General features: G+C 37.7%; 2 protein-coding genes across 3 annotated transcripts in view; one reads left to right on the forward strand and one right to left on the reverse strand.

Annotated features, from left to right (window-relative positions):
* LOC131432470 (tyrosine-protein kinase Fer) overlaps positions 1 to 22,328 on the forward strand; it is a 161,517-nt gene extending 139,189 nt beyond the window's left edge. For both annotated transcript variants that reach the window (XM_058598771.1, XM_058598773.1), the window contains 6 exons: positions 6,272 to 6,491; positions 6,617 to 6,873; positions 6,938 to 7,099; positions 7,180 to 7,375; positions 16,127 to 16,213; positions 16,288 to 22,328. In XM_058598771.1, coding sequence (XP_058454754.1) covers positions 6,272 to 6,491; positions 6,617 to 6,873; positions 6,938 to 7,099; positions 7,180 to 7,375; positions 16,127 to 16,213; positions 16,288 to 16,479 — 1,114 coding nt within the window. In that variant the 3' untranslated portion in view covers positions 16,480 to 22,328. The remainder of the gene's footprint in view (positions 1 to 6,271; positions 6,492 to 6,616; positions 6,874 to 6,937; positions 7,100 to 7,179; positions 7,376 to 16,126; positions 16,214 to 16,287) is intronic.
* Positions 22,329 to 24,491: 2,163 nt separating this feature from the next.
* On the reverse strand, positions 24,492 to 26,126 carry LOC131432232 (zinc finger protein OZF). The gene is made up of 3 exons (XM_058598373.1): positions 25,920 to 26,126; positions 24,946 to 25,861; positions 24,492 to 24,890 (listed from the first exon to the last, which is right to left on the reverse strand). Exons 1-3 carry the CDS (start codon positions 26,025 to 26,027, stop codon positions 24,592 to 24,594), a joined length of 1,323 nt encoding a protein of 440 aa, XP_058454356.1. The 5' UTR covers positions 26,028 to 26,126; the 3' UTR covers positions 24,492 to 24,591.
* Positions 26,127 to 27,828: the final 1,702 nt, after the last annotated feature.

Genomic DNA, 27,828 nt, shown 5'->3' on the forward strand with positions numbered 1-27,828 from the left:
CTTTTTTACAAGCCAATATAACGAGAGGTAAACCCACTGCGCTCAATCATTGAAAAAAGTTCTTGTTTCTTTGTGGCTGTTTTTCTTGGTACGCTTTGTGCGACGGTTCGTTCAACTAAAGCGGATAAAATTTTGCGCGCTTTATATGACGCTACATTTCACCTTAAGAACAAGAACTTTTTTCAATGATTGAGCGCAGTGGGTTTACCTCTCGTTATATTGGCTTGTAAAAAAGACGGGACGTAATGGATTTTAGAATTCTTCACACTTTGAATATATGCTGATTCAATCATCATTGTTAGTGATTACTCTTACACTAGAGCTATAAATCATGAGTAATTATGAATGATTAACATGAGGCTATATGTAACAATATGTATTGACCAACTTGCTAACCATGTATATGCCTGAGTTTAGTAGCAAGCATGGATTCTCCTTCAAAAGAACGATTGAAGACGAGATAACATTCAAGTATTTTCGATATCTTTGCCAGTCGTCCACCAGTCCCTTCCCACCTATGAGATAGAATTTACGTAAAAGTATTCACCATTAACTTTTTTTCGGAAGCAACTTTCGGAATTGTATAGCATGATGAGTCTAGAAATGTCTGTTTCAACGATAACGAACCGAAGACCAAACAGCCTCTGGCCTCCGGTGCCAGAAATCATCAATAGTTTAATAATTTCTTAGATTACATTATTGGAATACATTCCAATTATAACTAATAGTTCATCATACCATGCAGTTAAAATTATTTAGTGAATCTTTTCTCAAGCACATATTTGGGGCACGGAATTGAATATAAAGTTATTTCGTAGTTCCTTATTATTCAATCGATTTTGAAAGCAAAATCAAGCGTTGATTCATTGTATTCATAATAATTGAAAAACCAATGAATTCCAATAAGTTTTCCATGCTGACTGGCTCGAAGCTGGCCCTCAATGTTTATCACATTGTTTGTATAAATGAAAGCTACTTAGAAAATAAACGATTTCTTGCAATACTCATTTTATTGTATTCAAGTCGTTTTTATTTCAACACAAAACCCAATGCTGCATAAAATCACGTCATTATTTTATATCTATTTTTTGCTCACGATATAATGCCACCGTGCCCACCGTGCATTTCTCACACCACCTCAATACGAAACAGCAGCGCGCAAGCAATAAAAAAAATGCAGAAAAGTTTATGAAAACTTTGGTTGTTTTCGCTAAAATTTTATAATTTTGAGTTGCATTTTCAGATTTTTTGTGAAATTCTGCTACAAATACTACTTTTCAGTTCTAAAATCATCCCCGTGGGACGGAACAGTGACCGTTTATACATTTCAAAAACCAATTACTGCTCGGCAAAGCAAAATTTCTAAATTCTAAGAATACTTAGTTATGATAAATTTGATTTCGAAAACTTGTGTTTTTGGTTTTTCGAAAATCGGTCTAGTTTTTGAATAATTGATCAAAAACGCGATTTTCGCATTCCGCTACATTTCACCTTAATCACAAATTTATCTAAAAAATCTATGCAATACAGGTGCGAACTGGGGTACGTTGGGTGGGTTAAGGTTTTTCGGAACAAACTGGACCCCTTTTTCTGCATACCATTCTTGAACGACTTTGGTGTAATGACAGCTTGCCAAATTTGGCCAAAACATTACGGGATGATCGTGGGATCGAATGAACGGCAAAATTCGTTTTTGGAGACACTATACCAAAAATAGTATAGTTCCGATGTCATTGTCTTATTTGTAACGAAAACTTTCTTTTTTTGCCACAGCTGCAAATGTCCTGCCAAATCATAAATTTTCTGGCAAATTTGTCGGCAAAAACAAATTTAAATTTGGCTGGAACATCTCCCCGAGCCGTTGCCAAGTGAAATTTTTTACCTGGGATTTGCCCGAAGTCAGCCTTGACATAGGTTTCATCGTCCATCAGAAGACACCCGTCGAACTTGGTCAGCACCTGGTCATATAGTTTCCGAGCACGAATTTTGACCACACTATTCTGTTTTATGGTCCGATTTGGCTGTTTGCTAGCTCGATACGACTTCATTCCTTCCCGGAGTCGAGTTCTCCTTACGGTACTATGGGCTGCACCGAATTTTCTGGCCAAATCACGGTTCGACAGATTAGTATTCCTCTTAATCGTCTTCAAAATCGCAGTTTTCGGTCGACAGTTCCACTCCGACGATTGACTTGATGCTTCCGAATCGTCATCAATGTTTCCTTATACCGTTTTATATCGCGCCATACGGTATTTCTTGGCAATTTCAGCTGTTTAGCTAGCCTAGATGCAGACCACAATGGATTTTCCAAATAACTGTGCACAATTTTTTCCCTTCTTTCGGCTTCCATGTTGATTGTTTACAAAGTACAGTCGATTTGCGGAATGTCAAAAATCTTATGTGAAGCTGACAAAATTCCCGACACGTGGGTGCCAAGTACTTCCAAATCCGTCCACCAGGAGCGCCACAATGTGAGCAAAAGTTTGATCCAATTCTAAATGAAGCAAGCTTTACAGTTTCCCTAGGGAATTCATGAACAGAATTGAAAAAAAAATGTTGCTTATTTTTTTTGAGCACTAGTCAGTAGCAGATCAAAAGCACGAACCAGGTTCCTGTCTACGTCGTTTAAATGAAATGTTTCGTGTGGTGTTTGAGTCGTTCATCTTCATTCCTGGTGAGACAACCGAAGGTGGTTGTTAAAATTGGATATTGGGGTACTTAGTGTTTCTAGATATACTTAAAAGTGGCCTAGACAAATTTTGTTCTCATTGATGAACAATTTTCCGGAAAAGAGATAGTTTGCATGCTCGAAATCAATCTTTGAGGTGCATTTTTCGCAAATTTGTACTTTGCAATGCTGCACCTGGTGGTTGACTGAATTTCGCAGCAAAATTTATTTTAAGTGAAAAAAATATGCGACTACAAAGACTTTTAACAAAACCCCTCTCCCCACTCGTAGAAAAACGTAAACTTTTATGAATCCCCCAGCGAGTCTACGTGTTTTATGAATGGTCCCTTGGACACCGTTGAGATATACTATTCCAAGGGAGTTCCGACAATTTTTTGTTTGAAGACAAATTTTCCGAATTTGTCAGGAAAGTCAATTTAAGTTTTATGGCTTGCATCTGTGAAGTGTCATTTTTATTGTATCCTACGCATTCGCTATTGGATTTGCATCAGAACTGAGAGTGAGAGGCCCAATCCAAGGTGACAACCTTTGAAACTTATTACACGCTCTACTACGAAGTTTTGCGTCCTTTTATTTTCCAAGAATCTAGTTTCTATTCTTTCCGTTGAACTATTGCTTGACATATCACAATAAATCCTGTAGATAGGTTACTAAACGTTTCGTCTTCGACTCGTCAGTGCATAACAGTTTATGTTGAATTGTTCTGCGACTTAACAGTTCAATAAGCACCACTAAAGAAAAATTAAGGAATTTGTTTTTGCCAGATGTCCTAAAATTTCACGAAACGTCAAATTCGGGTGTTATCTCGAAAAAAAATTGATTTTTGAAAACGAAATTTTTCAGCCAATTATATGAGAAATGCAATGCGTATCCGTATTGTGACGTTTAATATTCACATTGCACACTAGTGTTTTGAGAAGCTTAGTAAATGTGTGCAGTGATGTAATGTAGTAAAAAACAGTGATGATTCTATATTATTAGCATTAGCATTAGAGATTGCCCGCGTGTTGCTACTTCGTTACCGATCAGGACCGTTTAGGTTTGCAAAACGTTTTTTGCCTTTCTCATATAGAAAAGCTATGCAATTGCTGTAAAAACCGACTTCACTTTACTTTTTCACAAAATGTTAGTGTGTGTATGTGACAAATAATGTCATTCAATGTTCTCAGAGATGGCTGAACCGATTTTCACAAACTAAGATTCAAATGAAAGGTCTTTCTCACATAGAAAGTTTCTGCAATCACTTGAAAATTTGACTAGTGAAAATTAGCCCGAAGGGCTGTGTTCTGCACCATTAGACACAGTCCATCGGGCTGAGCAATACCTGTGTGTGTATGTATGTGTGTCAGATAATGTCACTCATAAAATAAAAAATCTCATAGTCCCATAGGTTGCTATTGAAATTTATCATGCTTCAATAGCAAAAAAAGGGTAAAGATCTTCTAGATTTGGCTCAAAACTGTTTTAATTTGTAGGCTATATTGTTTACTTACTAAACGAACCGACTTTGGCTATATCGGTTCCCAGTTTCCGGATCCAGAAGTACCGAAAATAGTGGTCAAAAACTCTAAAAAGAGACTCACTCAACTGATTTGATCGATTTTCAAAAATTTAGACTCAAATGAAAGTTACTATAGTCTCATAGGTTGCTGTTTAATTTCATCCTGATCCGACTTCCAGTTCCAGAACTATAGGATGAACTGTGTTTCTCATTCAGTGCGACTGTTTACAAATTGAAATCGTTAAGTTAGTTCATACCCAAAAAAAAATTGAAAACATAAGTAATATGAGGAAGGCATCATTACACTACTAGGTGTATAGAAAAAGGTTTTTCTGTTGTTTCACAATGTGCAATCTGCTTTTATCCCTACATGCTGATCAATACTGACGCCAGCTACGTCCGAACTCTGATCTACTTGGGAAGGGAGGGATTTTTAGTTCGATGCCTGTTGCTACTAGGAACCGAGAAATCCTCGGCATTTCCACATGCATCACAGAAAGGGGTAGTTTGTTAGTAAATATTCTAATAATATTATATATTTATTGCTCTGGGTAGCCGGCTACTGCGAATACGCTGACATTTTATAGTGTTTTGTATTAATATGTGCTTCCTACTAAAATATGACGTATGGAATGACTACTTTCTGAATCTCACAAAACTCCGAGCAGCCAGTCATCGGGAAGTTCGTCATCAATTCATATATCACTCGATCATTAATCAAACAACAACGCCTGACGCGATACGATGTAATGTCGATATCTACTTCCTAATCAAAATTTAAAAAATATCAAATGGATCTCTCTTGTAGTGTTAACTATTTCTACAAACGTCATGTATAAACATGATCGCAAAAAATATCTGCATGAATGTAAACTTACGAACGCGTCTTCAACTTTGCATTCAAGAGAGTTATTTTTATCGAAATTCCGCTGTTTCTTCGTATTCGATGAAAACGCAGGATGAGCTCGTTCATGGAGTACTGGATGAACGTTAAGGTCCATCGTTAAAACTAACAAGCTAAACGGTCCTTTTCAGGGCATACAAATTATAAAAGATTGGAACACAAAGAAAAAAAATGCTGCCTAGATATTCAAAACAAATGTAAGGAGTGATTTTGATAATAGTTGATTAGTCCTACATCAACAGTTCAAACAAATCCATAAGGCTGTGTATATGCATACGCATTGATGAGTCGAAAACAAAAAGAAAATACCTTGGTATTATATTTCTGTAGTGGAGATTGACCGTCTGTTTCAACCGACTTCGCAGCCGATTCAGAGTGTACATAACCATTTCATGGCTGGTGCTACGATCCTACTGACACTAAGAAGCTTTCCAGGTCGGGGCTCGAACATACGACAACGGGCTCTATGCGTTGAACCGCCAACCCGAAAACGAAACGCACAATAAATAAAAACCGACTTTGACATGTCCGTCAAAGCAGTCTAGCAATAAAGGTTGTCTCAGGCCGAAATTACTCAAAAGGAGGAAGATTCATCGAACAAAATCATTTGCATCTATCGCGGTCCAAGTTTTCATTAGCCCATGACAGCCATGACACGTTTTTACACGGGGTTTTCACTTAAAATTAGCGCTGGTCTTTTATTTGCAAGCAAGTATCTACGAATCATCCCGCATTATATGTCGATAGGTTTGGCTTTCAATTTTACAGAACCCTTGCGTAAAGCCTTAAGTTGAGTTTTTCGAAAAATAAAATGTTTAAAGCTTGAAAATTGCTCTTCAACTTTTTTGTACGATACTGCCGCGACACATTGTCTAAAACGGGCAACAAGAGACGGAAGCCTGTGCCGTCACGTCAGTGCAACCCACCGCAGCTGATAACAACTTTTGATCTAAACCACTGATTACGCCAGTCGAGAGCGATATGCCTTCATTCACGTTTACAAGTATATCAAATTTCGCTCACTTTAGATTTTTAAATCGTTGATTTAAACCGGATGTCGCAGCCATCATTCTTCAATGACACCAGTCGAATTTCGTCCTCTGGAAAAGTCAGAACCTGAACTGAGAAAAAACGTGACACCAGAAAACTTATACTTATTTCTTTCTTCCACGAACAGATGGTTTCACGGTCGGATAAAGCGAGAGGAGGCGGAAAATTTGCTGAAACCCCGCGAGGATGGGCTGTTTCTGGTGCGGGAGTCAACCAATTTCCCCGGTGACTACACGTTGTGCGTGTGCTTCAACGAAAAGGTCGAACACTACCGGATAAAGTATGCCGAAAACAAGCTGACCATCGACGATGACGAGTACTTCGACAATCTGGGCCAGCTGGTGGAAGTAAGTAGTACAGCAAGGTTGGGCTGGGATGCTGCAATCATCATTATCAATTTAATGTGATCAGACGTGATTATGTTGGTTAGTTGATACTAACGGGTTTTGTTTTTGTTTTTCATTCGATTCAGCACTACACCCTGGACTCGGACGGATTGTGTACCAAGCTGATGAAGGCATTGCCGAAGGAGGAGTTCTGTGTTAAGGATTTCCAGGATAATGGTTGGGAGATTAAAATGGAAGATCTGCAGCTGAAGGAAAACATCGGAAAGGGTGAGTTCGGTGACGTAATGCTCGGGATCCTGAAGGGCGATAAAGTAGCCGTCAAAGTGTTGAAGGATGCCGGTCGGGCATCCAATAAGTTCCTTGCCGAGGCGGGCGTGATGACGTAAGTAGATTGAACCAACCCTTACAGTGTCCCAATGCTAAGTCACTCCTACTCTCTTTTTCAGAACTCTCGAGCACGAAAATCTAGTGAAGTTTATCGGATTGGTGTTTCACGATAAATACATCTATTTGGTGACGGAGTACATGAGCAAAGGATCGTTGGTAGACTATCTACGGTCACGGGGCAGGCAGCACATCACCCGAAAAGATCAGATCAATTTTGCATTGTAAGTATTGGAACCGGGAATCGTTACCCCCCAATTCAGCAGAGTTTGTTGTTACTAAAAAAACGTTCTCTTCTGTTCAGTGACACCTGCGCCGGCATGGAGTACTTGGAAAACAAAAAGGTTATTCATCGGGATCTGGCCGCCAGAAATGTTCTGATTTCGGAGGAATGCGTTGCTAAAGTGTCCGACTTTGGATTGGCACGCGATGAACGATACACTGCCGATATAAGCAAACTGCCCATCAAGTGGACCGCACCGGAAGCACTTAAGGAGGGGGTGAGTGGCATTTTTCAGCATTGAATAATTTTTATAGGTATACACGTTGGGTTCAAAGTCATAAGTTGTCTATGATATCCATAAGGGATCATCGGATTAAATTGGTTAAGATTCGTGAATCGCTGACAAACATCTGTCGATGGTTTGGATCCATTTTATTATTAATTTAGTAGGGTAAAGATTTTTTTAAATATTCAAAAAAATCTGAAGAATCACTTTGATTCGCCGAATGTGTCATGTTACCGTTCGATATCTAAATAACAATTTGTTATATATTTCAACAAGCTATAGAAAATGTAAATCCTTCAAAATTGTTTTGTTGATCTTACTGCGATCAAGATAATGAAACACAGTAACAAACTGAAATAATACAAATCTTTTCTCTTCCGACAATCGCTTTTTATAACGAATGGGTGGTTTTCCGGAATTCAAAAAGAGTTCTTCTGTCATTGTTTTTTCCCAGAGTAGTTTATGATTCTCACAAACGAAAAAGTTAATTGAAATAAGTAAACCAGTGACAATTCACAAGTAAACGCAAATAAATTTGAAAATTTCTTATTGCAAGGATTGTTGAATGGAGACAAAATCCAAACTCAAAAACAAATGGCGGATAGATTAACTGTTGGGCACCAAGCCATTTCTAATTTCGGCCTGTACGTCATGCAAAAGATTCAAAAGGTGGGAAAAGGTGGTAATCGCTTCGGAAAAAAATTGATGCTGTGATTTGGTGGGCCCTTCCGACTATCATTAGTTTTCATCGAAGCACAGTGGGAAAAAATCTATGAAAACCCACAAAGAACTCTGTAACTCATGAACTAATTGAGATAGGTCAACAAATTAAAGCGTTTCGTATGTAAAAATGTCCAACGAATTTAATGGAATGGTTTCCAATGGCCGCACGAATCGCAATCCTGCTCGTTTTACCCCAAATGTACAGCAGTTTTGGGGTTTCCTATAACATTCGCTCTGTAACTTGAAAAGAAGTCGAGTGCTGTATTCTGGAATAGCCTACTTTCATGTGAAAAAAAATCTGGAGAATCGAATGGAATATCTTATTGTGAATCGTCCTTAAATCTCGGTAAAACTTATTGGAAGTTTACTAAATCCAGCTTATCTTATGTAAAAAAAGTCTGTAGAACCGAATGGAAGAACCTACACTGGGCGCACGAAACGTTTTGATGACTATTTTACCGAGATTTAAACACGATTTACAATAAGATATCATGAAATAGAGGAATTGGGGTAAAATAATCACAGGAACGTTTCGTGCGGCCAGTGTAGGTTCTTCCATTCGATTCTCCAGACTTTTTACATTTTTTTTTCATTACACACTGTGCACTTTCTAAACAGCACTTCACAAGGTACAAAATTGTGAAAAATGGCCTTCTCAACTGGATCGCTTCAAAGGATGAACAGTTCTTTTGACGTGGTATTCGTGGGTTGGTGTAAAGATGAAAAAAATGAATTTGAATAAAATATCTTGAACCTACTACTATCATTCCACATATATTTCCATTAAAAAAATCCCGCATCATCAACTGGTACACCTGGATATCCACTTCGAAAACCCGACGTCATAAGGATAAAAAATGGCGAAGTTGCTAAAATTGGTTAAATAAACCGTGTGCAACGTTCTCGAACAACAAGAAAGTTGCGTTTGTAATTGTTGAGAACGATTAGCGCAAACCCAAAGCTATTGAATTTTAATATCGTCAGAAGGATTCGTCTGCAATAAAGATTTCGCTCTTTTAGGGCCACTGGGCAATTAAAAAGGACATTGGAATCGAGCCTAGTCGCTAAAAGAAGTACCCGGAAGTAATATAAAGAGGTTTTTACGAAATACAAAGGATGTATCCCTTGTATCCTACTTTTCAGACGATTCATAAAACCATTGGTGGTGATGTCCCCGGCAAGTTCAAATTCGTTTTTGTTGATGAAAACCGCCAGAAAGTTTATGATCTGGCAAGGTATTGGTTACTGTGAACAAAAAATCTCAGGCTTTCACGACAAACAAGATTATAAATTCTCAAAAGATCAAGTACCTGAAAATTCTTCCGTATATTGAAGCTTGCATTGGACCTGTAATATTTTGGCATGATTTTGCATGCTGTCGTTATAGCAGCGAAGTGCCACAGTTGAACTTCTACCCGAGATATCGGGGTGGATTGCTTCGTAAAGGACCATAATTCTCCCAACTAACCTTAATTCGGCCTAATTGTGAAGTATTGGGTAATTATCAAAGATGGTGGAACAAAATGGTCGCACTGGTTAGGCAAAAGAGTATGAATGATATTCGAAGAAAACTTCAATATTTGATCAAATCGCTATTTTTCCTTAAAAGTTCAATAAGTTATTTTCAATTTGAGAGCTTTGATTGATATTTCATTAATATGGTTCTGACATTAAATAGTTTTTTTGTGTCCAGATTTCAATATTATCTTGGGCTCCAATAAGGAGCGTTGTATGATTTCCACAAACTTACTCATTTCAATAAATTTCATTTTTTTAAAACACCGATGTGAATCTTTCAAATCATGACACAGTGGTGTACCAAGGAAATTTAACGCCTGTGGCAAACTAAGATTTATCACCCCCGTTGTTGGTTTAGTGAGAACAAAACAGCGAAATTCCATTTTCGAAAAGATGACTGGACGAGCAAAACAAAAGGTACCAAGGATTGGTTTGCAGCTCCTCTAAAATTGTTGCACCCGGAGCGAGAGTATCTAGGGTGCGTTCAGGAGCATAATTGCGCAGTAATAGCGATAATCCAACTTGCTGCTCGTATCGTCTGGGGTCGATCACGGGTGTTAATGGGATAGGGATGGTAATTTAACTACGCAAAATGAAACCACTGAGCTTTTGGTAGAAACGCGATCACTGATATAAATTATCTTTATTTCCTTCAGAACTATCTTTCTCGATGCGGTACGTGTGACCGGTCACTATGCCAGGTAGAAATGAAGAGAACCAATGTACCAGGTATCAAAGGCAATTAGAGATATAACGAGCGTGAGAAAATCAGCTAATAGTATTGCCACCAACGGATTTGATTGGGACGTGTTCACGAACAATTTTAGGTGGATTCTGATTTGAAGTCAAATTGAATTAAATCTAACATGACTGGCCACCTGAAATTAACAATTTCACTAATAACTTAGGTAACAGATACAGGGCGTTTGAACGTCCCAGATGATGTGCGACGAACCACAACCCGTGTGACATCGTAATTTCCTGAATGACAGCTAATGACCAGCGATTCGGGGGCATCAGCTGGTCTTGAAGAATCACCACTTGACCAACCTTGAGATCAATCTTCGTCGGATCTACTCTAGCTTATTGTTGAAGTTCTTTCAGGTACTCGCTGCTCCAGCGGAACCAAAATTGTTGTTCCTTCTGCTGGATAAGCTGAAATCGGTTCAATCGATTCATCGGCACATCTCTCCAATCGGTATCAGGAATAGCTTGAAGTGAAGTTCCTATAAGGAAATGTCATTAGGTTCCTGTGGTAGCGGAACAAGCGGCCGAGAGTTCATGTATCTCTCTGTCTGGGTCGAAATTGTCACAAAGTACTCGTAAAACGAGACACTATTACCTAATTGACGCACGAGATATCGTTTGGCAACCTTAACAGCCGCCTCCCAGAGACCACCAAAATTGGGGTCCCGCGGGGGTATCATATGCCATGTAACTCTCTCCGTTGCGAGACTAGTAGCGATACGGTGTGTTTCGTTGCGGTTGGTAAGCATTTGATAAAGAGCATGAAGTTCGTTTTTGGCACCTATAAAATGTGTACCATTGTCCAAAAACATGTGAGTGGGCCGACCTCGCCTAGCCACAAAGCGTCTTAAAGCACACATGAAGGTAGATGTGGATAAATCTCTGACTAGTTCAATGTGTACAGCTTTTGTACTGAAACACACGAACCGGGCAAGAGCATTAGGAAGCTGACCCATTGGTTGCTTTACAGGTCGTGGATAAGCACGAACACAGCGATAGCAACTACGAATTATACTACGAACAGCTACTCGTCCATTAATTGGCCAGTATTCGTTGCGAACAGTTGAGAGTGTAAGTGACATTCCCCCATGAATCAATTTAAGGTGAAACGACATCAATAGCAATGACAATAGGTAAACTGATGGAATCCTGGTAATAATATTGGGTGGCGGATACTGTGAACCTCTTCTGAAAGTCTAATCCGGCCACCGACTTGAAATAATCCGGAATCGTCTAGAAAAGTGCTCAACAGTTTCAGACATGATCGTTTTGAACATGCATGCCTTTCTTAAGATGATTAAGTTCTTGCGCAAAATTTTCCTTCTGAATTGAAAGTGTTATGCAAGTTGATCGTTTTCCACCCTTAGAGTTGTTGATATCAATCAATGGTAAGTCGAAAAACGAGTTATTAAAGGGTAAGGTGGAGGTATTGAGTGAACTAGAAGAACGGTTCTTTTGTGCTCAAGCTCTTCGTCGGAGTGTGTTAACATTGACCAGTTTTGTTTAGGTCAATTAATGCATTCCCCCTGCAACCACCTCGATCTATGTCTCCAGAGATCACTACTCAAAAATTGTTCCACCGTCTTACCGCGGGATACTAAATGAGCGTGATTATCTGCACCAGGAACATGAAACCATTTGCTATCATGGGTTACTTCTTGGATATCTGCTACTCTATTCATACCACATCTTCCGTTGGAAAATATCAAAATATCGATAATTATGATCACTCGAAGAGAGTATCGGTAATATCTCATCCCATTCACTATCACTGTAGTGATGTACCCTAAACTCACACAGATAATAAAATGATAATCGTTCAAAATCATTCTCACAATTATCAACCATGCAGTAATTTTCGCTGAACATGATTATGTTCAGTGAGGTGGTGCAGTCAGATCGTCAATAAAAACAGCAGATAATATGCTCATACATGCTGTGATAATTACAATTATGACAATATTAGCAATAGTAAATAGTATTAGCAATAGTAAATAGTTTCAAAAATATTCACTGTTTACTTGTAATTCCAACACAGAAATAACAGGAGCGCAGTATTTTGTCTGTTTGGCGAAGTGCACAAATAAAACGATTACAACCAAGCGTTCAAACTCGTGACAAGTCAAATTCTGCGGTCCTATTACTTCTATTTTTGAAATTCGTTTTAAATATCGTTAATCGAAATAGTGAATAAACCCGCTAAAATTAACACCAAATCATTCGTCTCCGTCATCAATATTTATAATGTAATTTCACTGTATTTGCAATGCAAATGCTATTGGCGCATTGGAAGCTCTAAAAATAACACAATCAGTTTGATTACAAGATGACTTCCGATATCTGAATATCATCCGATTCTAAAAAAAATTTAGATCATGAAAATGATCGTTTATAGCTGTGTGTGAATTTATGTAACATCACTATCGTGATATTGAACGAAGCGATATTTTACTCATATTCAGCGGCGATACCCGATCAGAAAAAATAGTTACAGGGTGGCAAGTGACCGGGAAAATCGGGAAAACCGGGAAAAAGTCGGGAATTTGATTTCACCGGGAAAAAGTCGGGAATTTTAGTGAAAAACCGGGAAAAATATTACTAACTCACCTATGCGTAACAGTTGTTAGAATAATGATTTTTTTTTCAACAATTGAAAAATAGGAGACAATACCCAATTTTGCGTTTGAGCGAAATGTTCTGTACAAGTGTTGAAATATCTTATTGTCCATTGGAAATATGCCAAATATGCCAATACCCCATGTCTCGTCCAACGATTTTTAGAGGCTTGCAGACAGGAAGCAGCACCAGAGTTTTTTTTTTTAGTTGTTATCAATAACAATAAAATCATTTCTAAAAATAAGGCTAATTTGGATGCTTCTGTTGGATTTTTGATAAATTTTTAAATAAGTATTCAACACATATGCAAAATTTATGGCAAAATCTCAAGGTAACATAGGGAAAATTTTTAACAAAATATTGAACATATTTAAGAACCTTCATGTTTTTAAGTTTGCTAATGATTGCCCTTGTATCATCATAATTTGTCTCAGTAATGTCATCTTGAGATAATACTTGTATTATGTTTATATTTCTGTTAGATGTCAAAAGGACTCGCAAAATTGGGAGAGTTGTCGACTTTGATCTTATTCACCGATTACAGGAAGTATTTGAGTTCCTTTTTGTAGAGTTTAAACTTGTTTTCTGAGGACCAGTATAGAATCTTAGAAAGATTTTGAAAATGAATTGATTTGTTCAGTGAATCTGTATTTAATTTTCTTTTAAAGGTTCTCATCTATTCCATAGTAGGATCACAAGAACGTTGATATTGATGTAGATGAAGTTGAATTGAATTTAGTTTGAGCTTTTGGAACTTCAATAAAGTAATGATTTGAATTATATAAGGCTATATCTATATTTCCCAAAACAATTTTAGGGTTTACATTCGATAGTGTTCTAGTCGATTAGTTCTAAGCTGGTAGAATTTAGTTCAATTTGTTATATATTGAACTAATCATTGCCTAATTTGAAACCCTGAATGTTATTGATTGATCTGCTAGAATCAGATCAATTGTAGAAAGATTTCTCATAGAAGATAAATTAGTTAAGCTATTGGAAATAAAACTGGTTTAAAGCCAGCGGACAGTTTATCATGAAGAAATCGCATTTTCTGATTATTTTTCTGATTCCTCTACGAGCATGTAGAATCCTATTAGAAAAAAAAACAGATCGATATATTGTACATTTTAACAGTTATCATTTGATTCATTTGCCCATCAACGCATTGAAATCGTAAACATTGTTTATTGACTGACAGATACATACAAGTCGTGGCAGCCGAACGGTTTTCCGAAATCTAAGGTATACGTACATCTAATGATTTTAAATTCAATTCTATTACTAAAAAATTTCAAATTTTTTGTCTGACAGGACTTTGTTAATAATTGGTTTTATGATTTTCATCACAATCACAGCATGATAATTCATCTGATGGTATCGTTCATTGAACAGATGTGCTTGCAAGCGACATAATTTGAACATTATATGTCCATAGTACAATTTATTGTACCATGGCCGAAGCACTGGCAATGACGATATTATGTTAGATTCGCTGTGCCATCATCAGTGTTGGTGATTGCCGATAATTTGGCAGAAAGCGGCTCGATATTTCTCTACATTGTATACAACATTTTCAATCTGGTAGAAGCTGCTACATGAACTCGCTGTCTCGCAATGCATGAACCGTGAGAGAATTTTTCTACATTTCTTCACTCCACTTCATACTCTGAGTATTTCACAGCCCTCAACAAAATGTATACAGTCCGGCATTGATCGGCGCTGTGAGGAATTTACCAAGAGAGAATCGCAAGTTAATAATTATCGCAGATAATTCGACTTGATGATTCTCATACTAGGTTAAAATATACAATATTTCAAAACCCTGGTCTGGAACATTCACAGCTATTTTCATAGATACAACTTATTCAAAGGTTATATGCACATAGTAAGAATAAGCGGCAATAGTAAAATGATACTATCGCAATTATCAACTTCCCGTATAGAATCGGATCGCAAAACGAGAATAAGCGACCGTTTGTTGCTTCAGAGAGAATCCCCACAGCAGCGTGCTAACCCGTGATGCTCAGACAGTTCATCGAGAGAAATTCGCTCTCGCACTGGTGTCCATTCTATATAGAATGAACCATGACGGTGTTTTGTTGCTGAGATGATATCCGTCTCTCTTTGATGGCAATGATTGAATATTGTGAAGAGTTGGTAGAGAACGTTCTTTGATACGATAAAAGCCATCCTTGGCCATCATACCGTTTATAATTTTCCTGCCGAAATGATTTTAATTTGCAAGCATAGATTGTTGTTATTTTTTCCGAGTGGAAAGCGTCCGTTTTTGGGATTGTTGTTCCTTATTGATTTATTTTGAATCATATGTACACCAAAAAAATAATATAAAGTCATGTGCACCCGGAAAAAATCGATTACGTTAAACCAAAACCCCTGAATGACTTGAAAAAGGCTTTATGCTTTTCTTATATGCACATGTTATAATGAATATTTTTATTTATACATCGAAATGCTTGAAAAGTAATTGAATCCTCAATTAGCGGGCTTATTACAATGATCCTTTTCGACATGGGATATCTGTTTAAAGTTTAAATTAGAAAATATTTACAAAAAAAAAACTAAACAGGCGCGATTTGAGCCTATTCCAAAAACCGGGAATTTTTTCTCAAAAAATCGGGAAAACCGGGAAATTGAAATCGGCAATTCACTTGCCACCCTGTAGTTAAAGCATACCTTATTATGCGTTTATCTTCGACTAGCAAAATAGCTTAAAATATATTCGTGAAGTTGAATTAAGAGATAAAAAAAACTTAATTCTATTGTTGATGCATGTCAAATAAATGACACAATAAAAGGTGGGCGGGTAATATCAGAGACATGACTACATAACGTGAATACAAATAAAACTAAACTAAATTAACAATCATGGTAAAATGCTAGGTAATACTGTACCCATAACATTCTTAGAAAATCAAATGATTTTCATCATGAACGATAATCACGGACGATTGTTATCAGTGACAATAGCTGATTATTTATTTTTTCATAGAATGATAATACAAACACTGCTCCACAACACTTTATGTGGAATGTAAAAGAAACATTGTTACAAAAATGCTATTTTAAAACTAAATTTTTTGTCTAGCTCAAATCACTAATGTACTATCAATTTTGCAGAAATTCTCCAACAAAACCGACATGTGGAGCTTTGGAATATTGCTGTGGGAAATCTATTCCTTCGGACGAGTCCCGTATCCCAGAATCGTAAGTATCAAACGTTCTCGTCACAACTTTCCATGCTAATTCTATTTTTATCCTCCATCCCTCGTCACTTGCAGCCGTTGGCCGACGTCGTGAAACATGTTGGCAGTGGCTACAAGATGGAAGCCCCCGAAGGATGCCCACCGGAAATCTACGAAATGATGCGCCAAGCGTGGGATCTGGTACCAGAGAAACGGCCCACATTTGCCGAGCTGAAGCGACGGTTGGCCGTGTGTAAGCGGGAAACGGCCAGCACCTATGTGACGTAGAGCGGCCTGCTGCTCCGAATGTTAATCCGACTATCAGTAGTGCGTTAGCGGTAGTCTGTCTGTAGTCTGTAGTCTGATAAGCACACAAAAAAAACCGGATGCCATCATATTTTCCACCATCCTTTTCCGCCAGCTGTGCGGAACGATCACCGTCGGGGTATTTGGTTCGGAGGATGCATTGGTTTTTTTTTCATTATTTCGCATTTTGATTCCTTACGGCAGGAAAATTTTCCTCCGAAAAAGCTTACTTTAGAAGACGATTCTTTCATCGAAAGATTGCTTACGAACAGCCTTTGAGGAAAGGAAGAATCGTTCGACGCCTCACCGCGTTCGATATGAATTGTATAGAAAGTTTAATTTTCCGTTCCTCTGCACTGCAATTTTGGTACGTCCATTATTTTTTGTTTTGTTTTGTAATTTTTAAATATTTCTGTTATATTCTAATCAAAGTGTGTGTATGTGTGAGGAACATCAGACTAAAGTAGTGTACATAGTTACGGATATTTTCAACTAAAGTTTTCAACCAGAAGCAAGCGTTTGTCAGCAACAAATATGTAATAAATTATTCCATCTGTGAGAGTATGAATCGCGGTTGATTGATCATTGATTTACTGGATTGCAATCTTTGTTTTTTGTTTTATTCATCGTGACAGCGTGATTTTTCTATTTTGAGTAAACGTAACCGATAATAATTAAGAGTCACGATCGTCGATCGATGCGATGGAAAGTAAAGAAGTTTCTCGTAAAGCCTGTCCACGTTATATTTCGGACAAGAAAATAATGGTAGCAAAAAAAATTACGCATAATTCAACAAAACCGATTGCTTAATTCAGAATAATTGAGTTATATGCACACCAGACACAGTTGATTAGGTTTGTTTACGCCCGTGGTGACGAATCTTCTTTTGAAATAATCGGTACCAGTCGCTTTTTTCTTAGTTTCAAAGAGTTAACTAAAGTCCAGTACTTCTCTTTTTGGCGATGCTCTGGACAGTTTGATGAATTGGTTGATTTTGGGTACGCATTTGACTTATTATACATTCCAGAGCGGATTTCCTATAAAGACAAGCCGCTAAATCAAACCAAAATAGAACTGAATAGTTGTGGCTTCCGATAAAGACGATCCCAGAAAGTATGGGCGCACTTTGATTTCGCTGTAAATAATTCACAAGTGTTAGATATTCAAATTTTATTCGATATACTGATAATATTAGACTACAACAACAGAATATCATTTCTCAACATTTGCTACTTAGCCAATGTAGACTAGCTGGCGCACCTTCTTGCGAACGTTCCCCATTAAATTCCGTGCAGACTTCTTGGCGACAAGTTTTGACACTTTTTTCCAATCTTTTTCGAACTGTTGAATGGTTTCGGCTGCCGAGACATGTTTCCTAAAACGTGCCTTCGTTAATGCCCAAAATTCCTCAATTGGTCGAAGTTGTGGGCAATTTGGTGACATTTTTGGTAGTATACCATTCTACCGTTGATTTCGAGTAGTGGCAAGAAGCAAGATCTGGCCAGAAGACAACAGGATCCTTGTGGCTTCGAATCATGGGTAGAAGTCGTTTTTGTAAACATTCCTTGATGTATATTTCGCTGTTCATTGAAGCAGTGGTAATGAAGGGTATCAAAATCTTACCGCAGCTACAAATTGCTTGCCACACCATAGCTTTCTTACCAAATATTTCGACTTCAATCGATGTCTCGGACTGATTTAACACTTGCCCTTCTTGCACCGTATAATATTGTGTACCCGGCAAGGATTTGTAATCGAGTTTCACGTAGGTTTCGTCGTCCATGATTATGCAGTCCAAATTTCCAGCAAGAATCGTGTTGTACAGCTTTCGAACCCTCGGCCTGATCGATGCTTCTTGTTTCGGACTACGTTTTGGTTGTTTCTGCTTCTTATAGGTTCGAAGATTCAAACGTTCTTTAGCACGAAGAACATTTGACTTCGAAGTGCCCACTTTTTTGGCCACATCTCGGCAGGACCTTTTTTCGACCCGTTTTCGGTTTATGCTCAAATGTGTTATCCTCATCGAACTTCCTGATTACATTTCGCACGGCTTTTTCACTTACTCCTTCCATTTTTGCTATCTTTCTCAGTGACAGTCCGCGTTCTGTGCACCATTTGTACACAATTTTTCGACGTTGTTCTGCTGAAAGTCCACGCATTTCGAAACAAACTAATGAAAACGAATAAATAACTGCACAAGTGGTTAGAGAAGAGTGTAAACAACAGGACGCAGCCATAAAAATTGACAGATTCTGAACCATTGCGAAATGGCAGCGGTTTTTGGTTGCGTCCATACTTTCTGGGACAGTCTTTAGATGGTAGCAAAAACCTTCGCAGAAGTTTTTATCGTACACATCCTTATGATACGAAACTTTTCAGATTTTGCACCACAACTTCATATGGCCTTCCAAATCAGATACTTCTTTGGGAATTTGAACGTCTTCTTTATCTGGAAGCGCACGACAACGGCGTTTCTTTGCATTGCGGTACAAAAAATCCAGACCCGAAAGTTGTTAAAAGTCTGCGAGCACGTATGATTCGTTTTCCATTATGGTAGAAATTTTTTGCAATGAAATTTTGCTTGTCATCACGGTTGGGCATCTCTTTCACTTTGTACGCCTTCAGTCCTTGTCTCTGCTTCACTTTTTTTGTGCGTATAATTTTGATTTCCCAACTTTGCATGCCACATTCCGTCCGGAAAGATTGGACGTTTTTTCTCAATAATGCCTTCTTGTCCATTTGTAGGGAGCATACTTTTCTATTTGTTCCACTTCCAATCGATAATTTCAGATTTTGCTACCGTTCGTACAAAATTACTTGATTTAACATTTTACTGAGACTGTGAACCATTTCGCGGTTAATTTTAGCTTTTGGTTGAAATTTGACACTTGAGTGGTTATTTTGTGTCGAGTAGTTAAATTTAACTAAAACTGCGGCCCATTTCCAAATTTGACGAACGGAAAGTTATTTGGGTTTATTTTCCACTGAAATAATTTCAACTAAAAAAATAATGTCAGAATTTTCGTTGCAAGATTTTTTTCAGTGTCGGAAAATAACCATCGATCTGTCAAAAATAACCATGCTCTCGCTTGACAAAATCAAACTAACCGCTCGAGTGTCGGATTTTAACCAAAAGTTAAAATTAACCGTGAAATGGTTCACAGCCTGAGTCTAACAAAAATGTAAACATGTGAAAAAGTGAAGAGCTGTCATATAAGCGAAACGTTTCAGCGATACTTGAAATAATTCAAAATCTACACTGATGGAAAAGTGTCCAAAATTTAACGTGTACAGGCTTTATTTTACATTGATTTAAAATGAATGTGTTTATTTTTCTAGCCCATTGCAAATAGTTTTCGTGCTTTAGTTCATCTTTGGTGAAGGAAATTAGGACGCGTTGGCAACAGAGGCGGTTACCCCTAGCGCAACCGTTCAGTAATAAAGTAACAACATTTAGGAAATGACAAAATCTGGCAGTATTTCAGAGACAATCGCGAAACAGATGATAAAAGACCGGAAACTTGGTAGCTTTTATGGAAATGACAGAAATATAAAAAAAACAAGATTTCATGGAATGTTTAAGGTTTTTCTGTCACACGCAAAACACAAAGAACCAGTTTTTCGTTTCACGCTGTCCGCGGTCCGTAGGAATGGGTCTGTCGGTTAATTCTGATTAAAAAATATTAACTGCCAAAAGATTGTGATGTTGTGACCAGCACCAGAGCTTCGAATCACTCTGCCACTCAAATCTGAGCTGAGTCGAAACACTGACTAGACTCGAAACCGCGCGCATTTTTTTTTTCAACAGTGTCACTTAGTATTTATTCTGTTGGGCGGCAAATCAGATAAGAAACCGTGTGTTACGTAAAATAAAGTGAAATAACAAAAACACAATAATTAACGATATGATATTCATATTTGTAATTTATTATTACTATTATTATGATAATTATTAAAAAGGAAAAAAAGCGATAAGCAAACAAAAAAAAAGAAGAAATAATCTAAACAAGTCTCAACTGTAAGCATTATTATGGAAAATATACTGTAACAAGTTTGCGCAGCTATCAGCTACGGTGGAAAAGAGACGCAACAAGAAAGCCGGAAGCGGACACAATGTTTGATCGTATGTTTGTATTGGCAATAGTTTCGAACAGTCATTTTGTATGTGCGTTTGCTATTCTACTATAATAGTAATCAAAGGGTAAAAGCAAAATATCAGTATAGGAATTCGTATATCATCGTGAATTGACTTTGGATTAGAAGCAAAGAGATAACACGATTCTGGGTGTGTCTGGCGCGGATGTGTTAACTATTCGTTGGTAGGCGTGTATGTACAGGTTTGGCGTAAGAATGATCGTTTGTTTGAGCGTATTGTTTTTTAGGTAAATTTTAATATGTTTTAATGAGATGAGAAAAAAAAACAGTAAATTGTTTTAAACCACCATTTTTTTCCTATCAAAACTATTCTATCATTAGCAAGGGGAAAGCATGCAGAGCAAGAAAAAAAAATGCCTTGCAGAGTGGATAGGACAGTAGCAAGCTTCTGTACGAATTTCCTTTCCAGTTGCACACTCGAAACCCTCCATTTTTGTTATTTTCTTTTTTTGTTTAGAGATTATTATTGTTTTTAATATATTTAATTCAATGAATGCTGAAGGAAGATAGGCAGTCAGCAAACGAGCAAGCAAATTTGTAAATACATATGGAAAACCGGATCAAAAAGAATTAAAATTACTAGCCGAAAATAATACTAACATTTTACTCGACAACAGAAAAACCGTTAGAAAACAGTACTTAACTTTGGCTTTAACGAGACGAGAAAAAATAGATATTAAAATTACCAATCAATCTTTTTCAAATAGCGCAATCCCACTTTCTCTCACTCGTTACCATATCCAATATATATTTCGATTCCTGGTCTGCTTTTAGCCCCACGAGGTAGAGAAGCTAAAGTAAAGAATAATTTGCATTTTTTGCCATTTCATACAATTCAGTGATGCCAAAATGAGGAAATAAGCGGAAAAATTACACACGACCACGAGTGTAGCTTTAGCCATTTTATCAAATAAAGATACCCCTCTCATCAAATTATTACCTGCAAAATAGAATACCACTAGAAGATAAAATAACACAGAGAAAACGGATTTACAGTGATAGGAGTCAACCGATATTGGTCACATTTTAAACCCCTGCCCTCATGCAAACTTCGTTGCTTTCCGTTGGGTTGGAAGTGTGTACAACCCTGAAGGCTCAGCTCTAACAAGTGGGTCTTACCGGGGGGGTTAGCATGCTTTCAACGTTTTAAGAAAAATAAAGTAATTTATGAAGTACCAGAGAAAATATCACCTGACATGTATAACGACTAGAGAAACTATAGACCACAAATATCGGAAATTTATCAAAAGCTCATAATACAACCAGGAAAATATCTACTGAACCAATATTAGCAGAAAAGAAAATAGGGCCTCGGCCGGAAGTATCATAGTTTGGTTTTGCGCAACACTGCTGAGGGGACGACTTACACACTAACTAACACAGGCATGAATGCTGAAAGACGATGAATCAAAAACAACCCCGGTGCAGGTACTGAGATGGAGATGCCATAGAAGAAAACGGTAAATTCCGTCTCCCCTCTCCCCGGAAAACACCGGCATGGTTGATAGATAAAGAAAGTAAATTTAACACACATCTATTACTAAAGAACATGATATAAGGTTATACGTGGAGATGAGTTACATAGAAAAGAAAGCAAAAATCAACTATTGAACACATAATTAAAATGAAACAATACAAAGTGAAAATAAACAGCTGTAGTGTTTTTAAAAAAGAAACCGTACTTGTTTTGATTGGTGCGTAAAAGAACACTCCTAGGAGTATTCATCTTGTAGCCTCCATGCATACAATATACTTACCTTACCTAGTAGTTATTGTCCTGGGATGTGCTTTACTGTATAAAACATCTGTCGGTCGCCAGTCACTCAAAGCATTGATACTTTGTAGAGCGCCCTCCACTTGATCGATCCACCTTGCTCGCTACGTTCCTATTCTTCTTGTTCCAATAGGATCAGATTGAAGAACCATTTTCACTTAACTCTCGCTTGGCATTCTAATGACATACCCAACCAATCGTTGCCGTTCAATTTTAGTTATCCGTACGATAGGTGGTTCTTCAAGCAGTTGTTGCAATTCGTGGTTCATACGCCCTCTCCGCGTTCCGTCTTCTATCTGCACTGCGCCAAAGATGGTTCGCAGCACCTTTGCTTCGAAAACACTAAAAACGCGTTGGTCCACTTCTACCATAGTCCAGGACTCCAAGTCTCGTGACCATAAAGAACATAAAAAAATAAAAAAGTAAATAGTTCAAAACTTGTTCATTACTACTTTTATAGCGATACGAAAACTCGAAGTGGATGTGGATTAATCTGAAATGTTGGCAGTGTCGTTAGCTTTACATTACAATTGACAGTTCGTTTGCTCGTTTGGAACTGGAAGCTGTCATCCCAAACCAACAGCTGTTGTCCGTCTGGTTATAGGCACTCTAACGTGATTTTCGCTCGAGAAAACTGAAACTGACCCAGGGTAGTTTCATCAAACAAACACTTTTCACGAAACTGTGTTGGGTTTGCACTTAGCAACGGGGGTTTGAGCAAACCTGATATAAAAATCAGGTTCGAATCTGACTCGATTTTCAGTCAACAACGTTGAAACTAGATTCGAAACTAGCTTCAAACAAACAGTTTGCCAGCAGTTAGGGTGGAAACTGTGTTAGGTTTGGCATCAAGTGAAAACGACATAAGTTAGTAGCCCTGTAACCTTTTTCTGTAATAATTTTGAACGATAAAAAATTAGCCATTTATTGATGGATTGATATAATTTAGCTACCAATCGATTCGGAAACATTTAACTTAAACTTGTATGATAACGTCGTTTCAGTATTTCAATAGCATACTATTTAAAAATTAGTTTGGTTTCACGAGCCAAGCACATTCGCAGATTAATCTGTGTTTCACAGATTTTCAATTTTCTGTACAGATTTAAAAAATGACACAGATTTTCATCCCTCCCGTGGTTGATGGGTTTGACGGTATTGCAAACATCAGTTTTTGGCTCGAATTTCATTTAGTAGCACATCTGTTTCGATCGATTTAGCTAGTTTTTCTTGCGTGACGTAAACCCTCCCTAAATCGATCGAAACAGATTTGCTACTAAATGAAATTCGAGCCAAAAACTGAATGTACAAAATCTGTGCACGGTGCATCTGCATCGTATGAACCTTCGCACAAAAGAAAATCCATAAACATATGCTATCTTACAAATTTTAACTTAGGCGGCAGTCAGCCTCCAAGGAAACATGTAGCTTGTTTAGTGAGTGGATGACGAAACTGAAAGTTACATCTATTTGCTCACTGGATAGTCGTTTTTGTACGTGTGCGGTGTTGGGATGCCGTGGTCACATAAGTACATTGAATATCATTTAGTTACTGATTTGTCATTTGTTTTCGTAAATTTCGTCCTTCGTGCGAGCATAACTTCATAATTCGAGGGCATAACTTCATAATTCACACAAAGCTTTCATTTAGTGAATGTAGTGGAAAGGTGGAAAAAATTGCATACGTTTTCAGATTAGGGGTTGACAGGGTCTGCTTTAAGCCAATGCATCAAACAGAGATAGCACATTTCACTCTAACCAATGGACGAATGGTAGAGCTGCGATGAATGGGGGTATCGATGACCGGTATGAAGGACTTACCGCGACTAATGAAATTCAATTGAAACAACCCATTGCATTGAGATCAGTTGCTGGTAATAAAAATTATATACATTAAGTTTTAAACAAGAAATCATCAGATACATCAGATTAGCTACAATTTAGAATAAAATTTATTGGAATTTATCGGTAGTCAAATAATAAAAATTTGTCCCCAAATTATCGTGTGAAAGGCGTTCATAGGTATAAACTTTCTAATTTAAATTTATGAATGACACTCAGCCCATACAGTGCAGTTAAATTGATAGTGTATTTCAAGGTTTTTTTTTGTATGCGAACGCATAAAATTACATTCATTCGCTCATCACTACCAAACACTCATCTCATCAGTGAGTCTTCGAATGCCGTCGCAGTCCACTGCTGTCGGCGAATTTGGCCGGACAAACGTTACACTGGTACGGCTTCTCACCGCTGTGCACTCTACGATGAATAATCAATTTGCCCGATGAATAGAATCCTTTCTCACATTCGGGACACCGGAACGGACGATCATTGTTGTGCGACCGGAAATGGACGGTTCTCGAGTAGTGTGTTCGGAAGCGTTTCGGACATTCAGAGCATGCGTAGGGTCGTTCACCCGTGTGGAAGCGAATGTGATTTTTTAGATTACCGCTCTCCGCAAAGCCTATAAATTTCGATTATAATTACAATCGAGTCTAAACTAATTCGGAATTTGTTACCTTTGCCACACTGCGGACACACGAAAGGCTTAACACCTACGTGTGTTCTTTCGTGAGCTGTCAAATTGCCACGCTGGTGGAACCGCATCTCGCAATACTGACATTTGAATCGTTTGACTGCCGAATGGATTCTAATGTGGCTTCGGAGACCAACCTTATCCTTGAACGTACTTTCACACTGAGGACACTTATATGGTTTGGGTTCTAATGTGTGCGTTGCCTCGTGTTCATATTTTTCTTTCAGGATAAGAAATTCCTGAAAACAGTACTCACACATCAGGCTGTGAACGGTTGGTAGTGTGGCCAATGCCCCAACGGCTAGTTTGTCATGATCGTCACATGATTCTGTCACAGGATGACAGGATTGGGCGTGTTTTTGTAGCAATACAGTTTTAGAGAAAGATTTACCACAATTGTCACAATGAAGGGGTTCAAGTTTAAGCTGATTCGGAGTTTTGGTTACGACGTTATCTGGGCATTGATTTTGTGCATCATGGTCACAGGATTGATTGGGTGAGGGTAAAACAGATTGGTTGATTTTATCAACTGCTTGTAACTCAGTAAGTCCTATTTTGATTTCTTCGTGTTCGTGATTCTCTTCTAACTCCGAGTCGGTTTCATCCGACACATCGGTTCCAATAATTAAATGCTCTTCAAACAGGTCTGCGTCTCCAGTGCAAGTAGTAGAAATTTCCACGTTTGATGTTTGCAGTTCACTTTGGATTGATGGTTGTTGGACTAACTCTTCAGGATCCAAGTTAATAATCTCATTTGAATCCCTCCGGTTGTTCCCATTTTTAGAGGCAGATGGTCTACTTATTCGAAGAATGTTGTTTTGAATACACTTTTGTTTGAATAAATGAGCAGCTTTCAGCTCATCATAGCAAGGTATACATAAAACATCATCATTTTCCACCTGTTGAAGAGGACATCATTAAAATATTGAAAAAATTTCACGTTCGATTGACACCGACCTCGATTCCCGTGACGGAAGTGAACATCTGGTCTAATCCATTCGGATGTTGATAAATTGCTACCATGCCGGAGCCACGCATCCGGCATGCTACGCAAGAGGTGCTCATCGATAGGAATAATGCTAAAATATTAGTTACTCAACTCTGTAATCGTTCAATTCATTTTTAACTTGATTTATTTTGTTGGCAAATAATAATAGATAGACTAAAAACATTCAGCTGTAGGTACATTTTTATGATACACTGATATAAATCGACATATTAGGTAGCCCTTACACGAGACTATATCAAAGATAAATAATAAAGACATGTACGTGCTTATAAATATTAGAAAAAAATGTGGTTCGTTCCCGGTACCTTCTGAAATGACCGCACTCACCGCTTGGTGGAGCGCGAGATTAATTGCATTGTTAACATTTCAACCAAAGTGTGCCATAGAATCTCAATATATACAAATGAGCTACCGAATCGAAAGGGTTCACACGGTTTGACATTTGCAATTTGAATGTATGATGGGAACTCAGCAGTGCAACCAATATATCACCATTGGTGCCAGTTTCACGGAGGACCGTAGATGTGCGCCAAAAAAAGATCGTGACTGTCATGTCTGGAAATTCGTTTGTGACTATATTATGTGGTTTTCGCATGAGCAAACTGAAATTAACTTATGTCGTTTTCGCTTGGTACCAAACCTAACCCAGTTTCCACCCTAACTGCTGTCAAACCGTTTGTTTGAAGCTAGTTTCGAACTTAGTTTTAATGCTTTTTTTTCTTTGCTGTGTGACAGGCTAAAGCCAGTGATGGCACATCTTGCCCGTGTGTTGTTAGATTATTATTTTATTTTATGTTTTAATTTCGATTGTGGTTTTACTTACATGTGTTTTTCAATTTTCATTTTTATAGGTTATATTTCCATTGTGGTATTGTGGTATTAATTTCGATTTTTTTTATAATTTAGGTGTAACGATATATCTTATCGTGTTTCTATGCATTTCAGATAAATGTAGCATGATTTCCACTAAATATCAGCAGTTCGTACACTCATTTTATGAGTTAAGTGTATATTTTCTTGAATTTCAAGTGTTCAAACAAATGAATTTGCGATAGTTCAAACAAATACAAATTATAATACGGAATGCTCCGATGATATTTCGTGGACACGTTTTGTACTATGCGGTACACCGGTCATGGTACACTGTCAGAGTCAGAGTGACAGTGTAGTTTGATGAAATTTCTGTAGAACTAGCAACGCTGAATGCTGAAAATCAATTCTCCATGGATACCGTATATTATAATAATGTATTTGAATAATGGAGGCTGGAGTGTCCATAATTCTCATTCAAATTTCCAATAATTAGTAAAAAACAATTAATGATTTTCAACATTTAGGATACGAAAGAAGAAACTCAAATCTTGAGATGTTTGAGATAGGCAATTAGCCAAAGGCTAATCCGACGACACGACCAGGCACTCCGAACAATAATCGGAATAAAAAGTGTTTATGGGTGATTTACCGCCAGTTACCGCAAAAATAGTGACCCCTTGAAAATGATAAAAATAATCTTTTTGAGCAACACTGTTCTGGTCCCGGGTTGTCGGTTCAATGCATAGGACGCTGGTCTTACAAGCCAGCTGTCGTATGTTCGAGCCCCGACCTGGAAGGATTCTTAGTGTCAGTAGGATCCATAGTACTAGCCATGCAATGATTCTGTACACTAAGAATCGGCTGCGAAGTCTGTTGAAACAGAAAGGCCAAATTCCACGAAAGGAATGTAATGCCAAGACTTTGCTTTGTTCTGGTTGCTATGCGTTATTTGTCAAGTAACCCCAATAATATAAATAAACAAACAAATCGGAAAAGTATTTCGTTCCATTGCCAGTACCTATGAAAATGTAAGAGAAACAGGAT

This window comes from Malaya genurostris, chromosome 2 (genome assembly GCF_030247185.1).
Source record: "Malaya genurostris strain Urasoe2022 chromosome 2, Malgen_1.1, whole genome shotgun sequence".
NCBI classification, from domain to species: Eukaryota; Metazoa; Arthropoda; class Insecta; order Diptera; family Culicidae; genus Malaya; species Malaya genurostris.

Bases quoted from the DNA above. Each gene is read 5' to 3' on its own strand.
- LOC131432232 (XM_058598373.1), bottom strand. From the start codon at position 26,027: ATGAGCACCTCTTGCGTAGCATGCCGGATGCGTGGCTCCGGCATGGTA. The intron at 25,862-25,919 runs GTCGGTGTCAAT...CCTCTTCAACAG, and splicing joins CTTCCGTCACGGGAATCGAG to GTGGAAAATGATGATGTTTT. The intron at 24,891-24,945 runs GTAACAAATTCC...CGAAATTTATAG, and splicing joins GTGTCCGCAGTGTGGCAAAG to GCTTTGCGGAGAGCGGTAAT.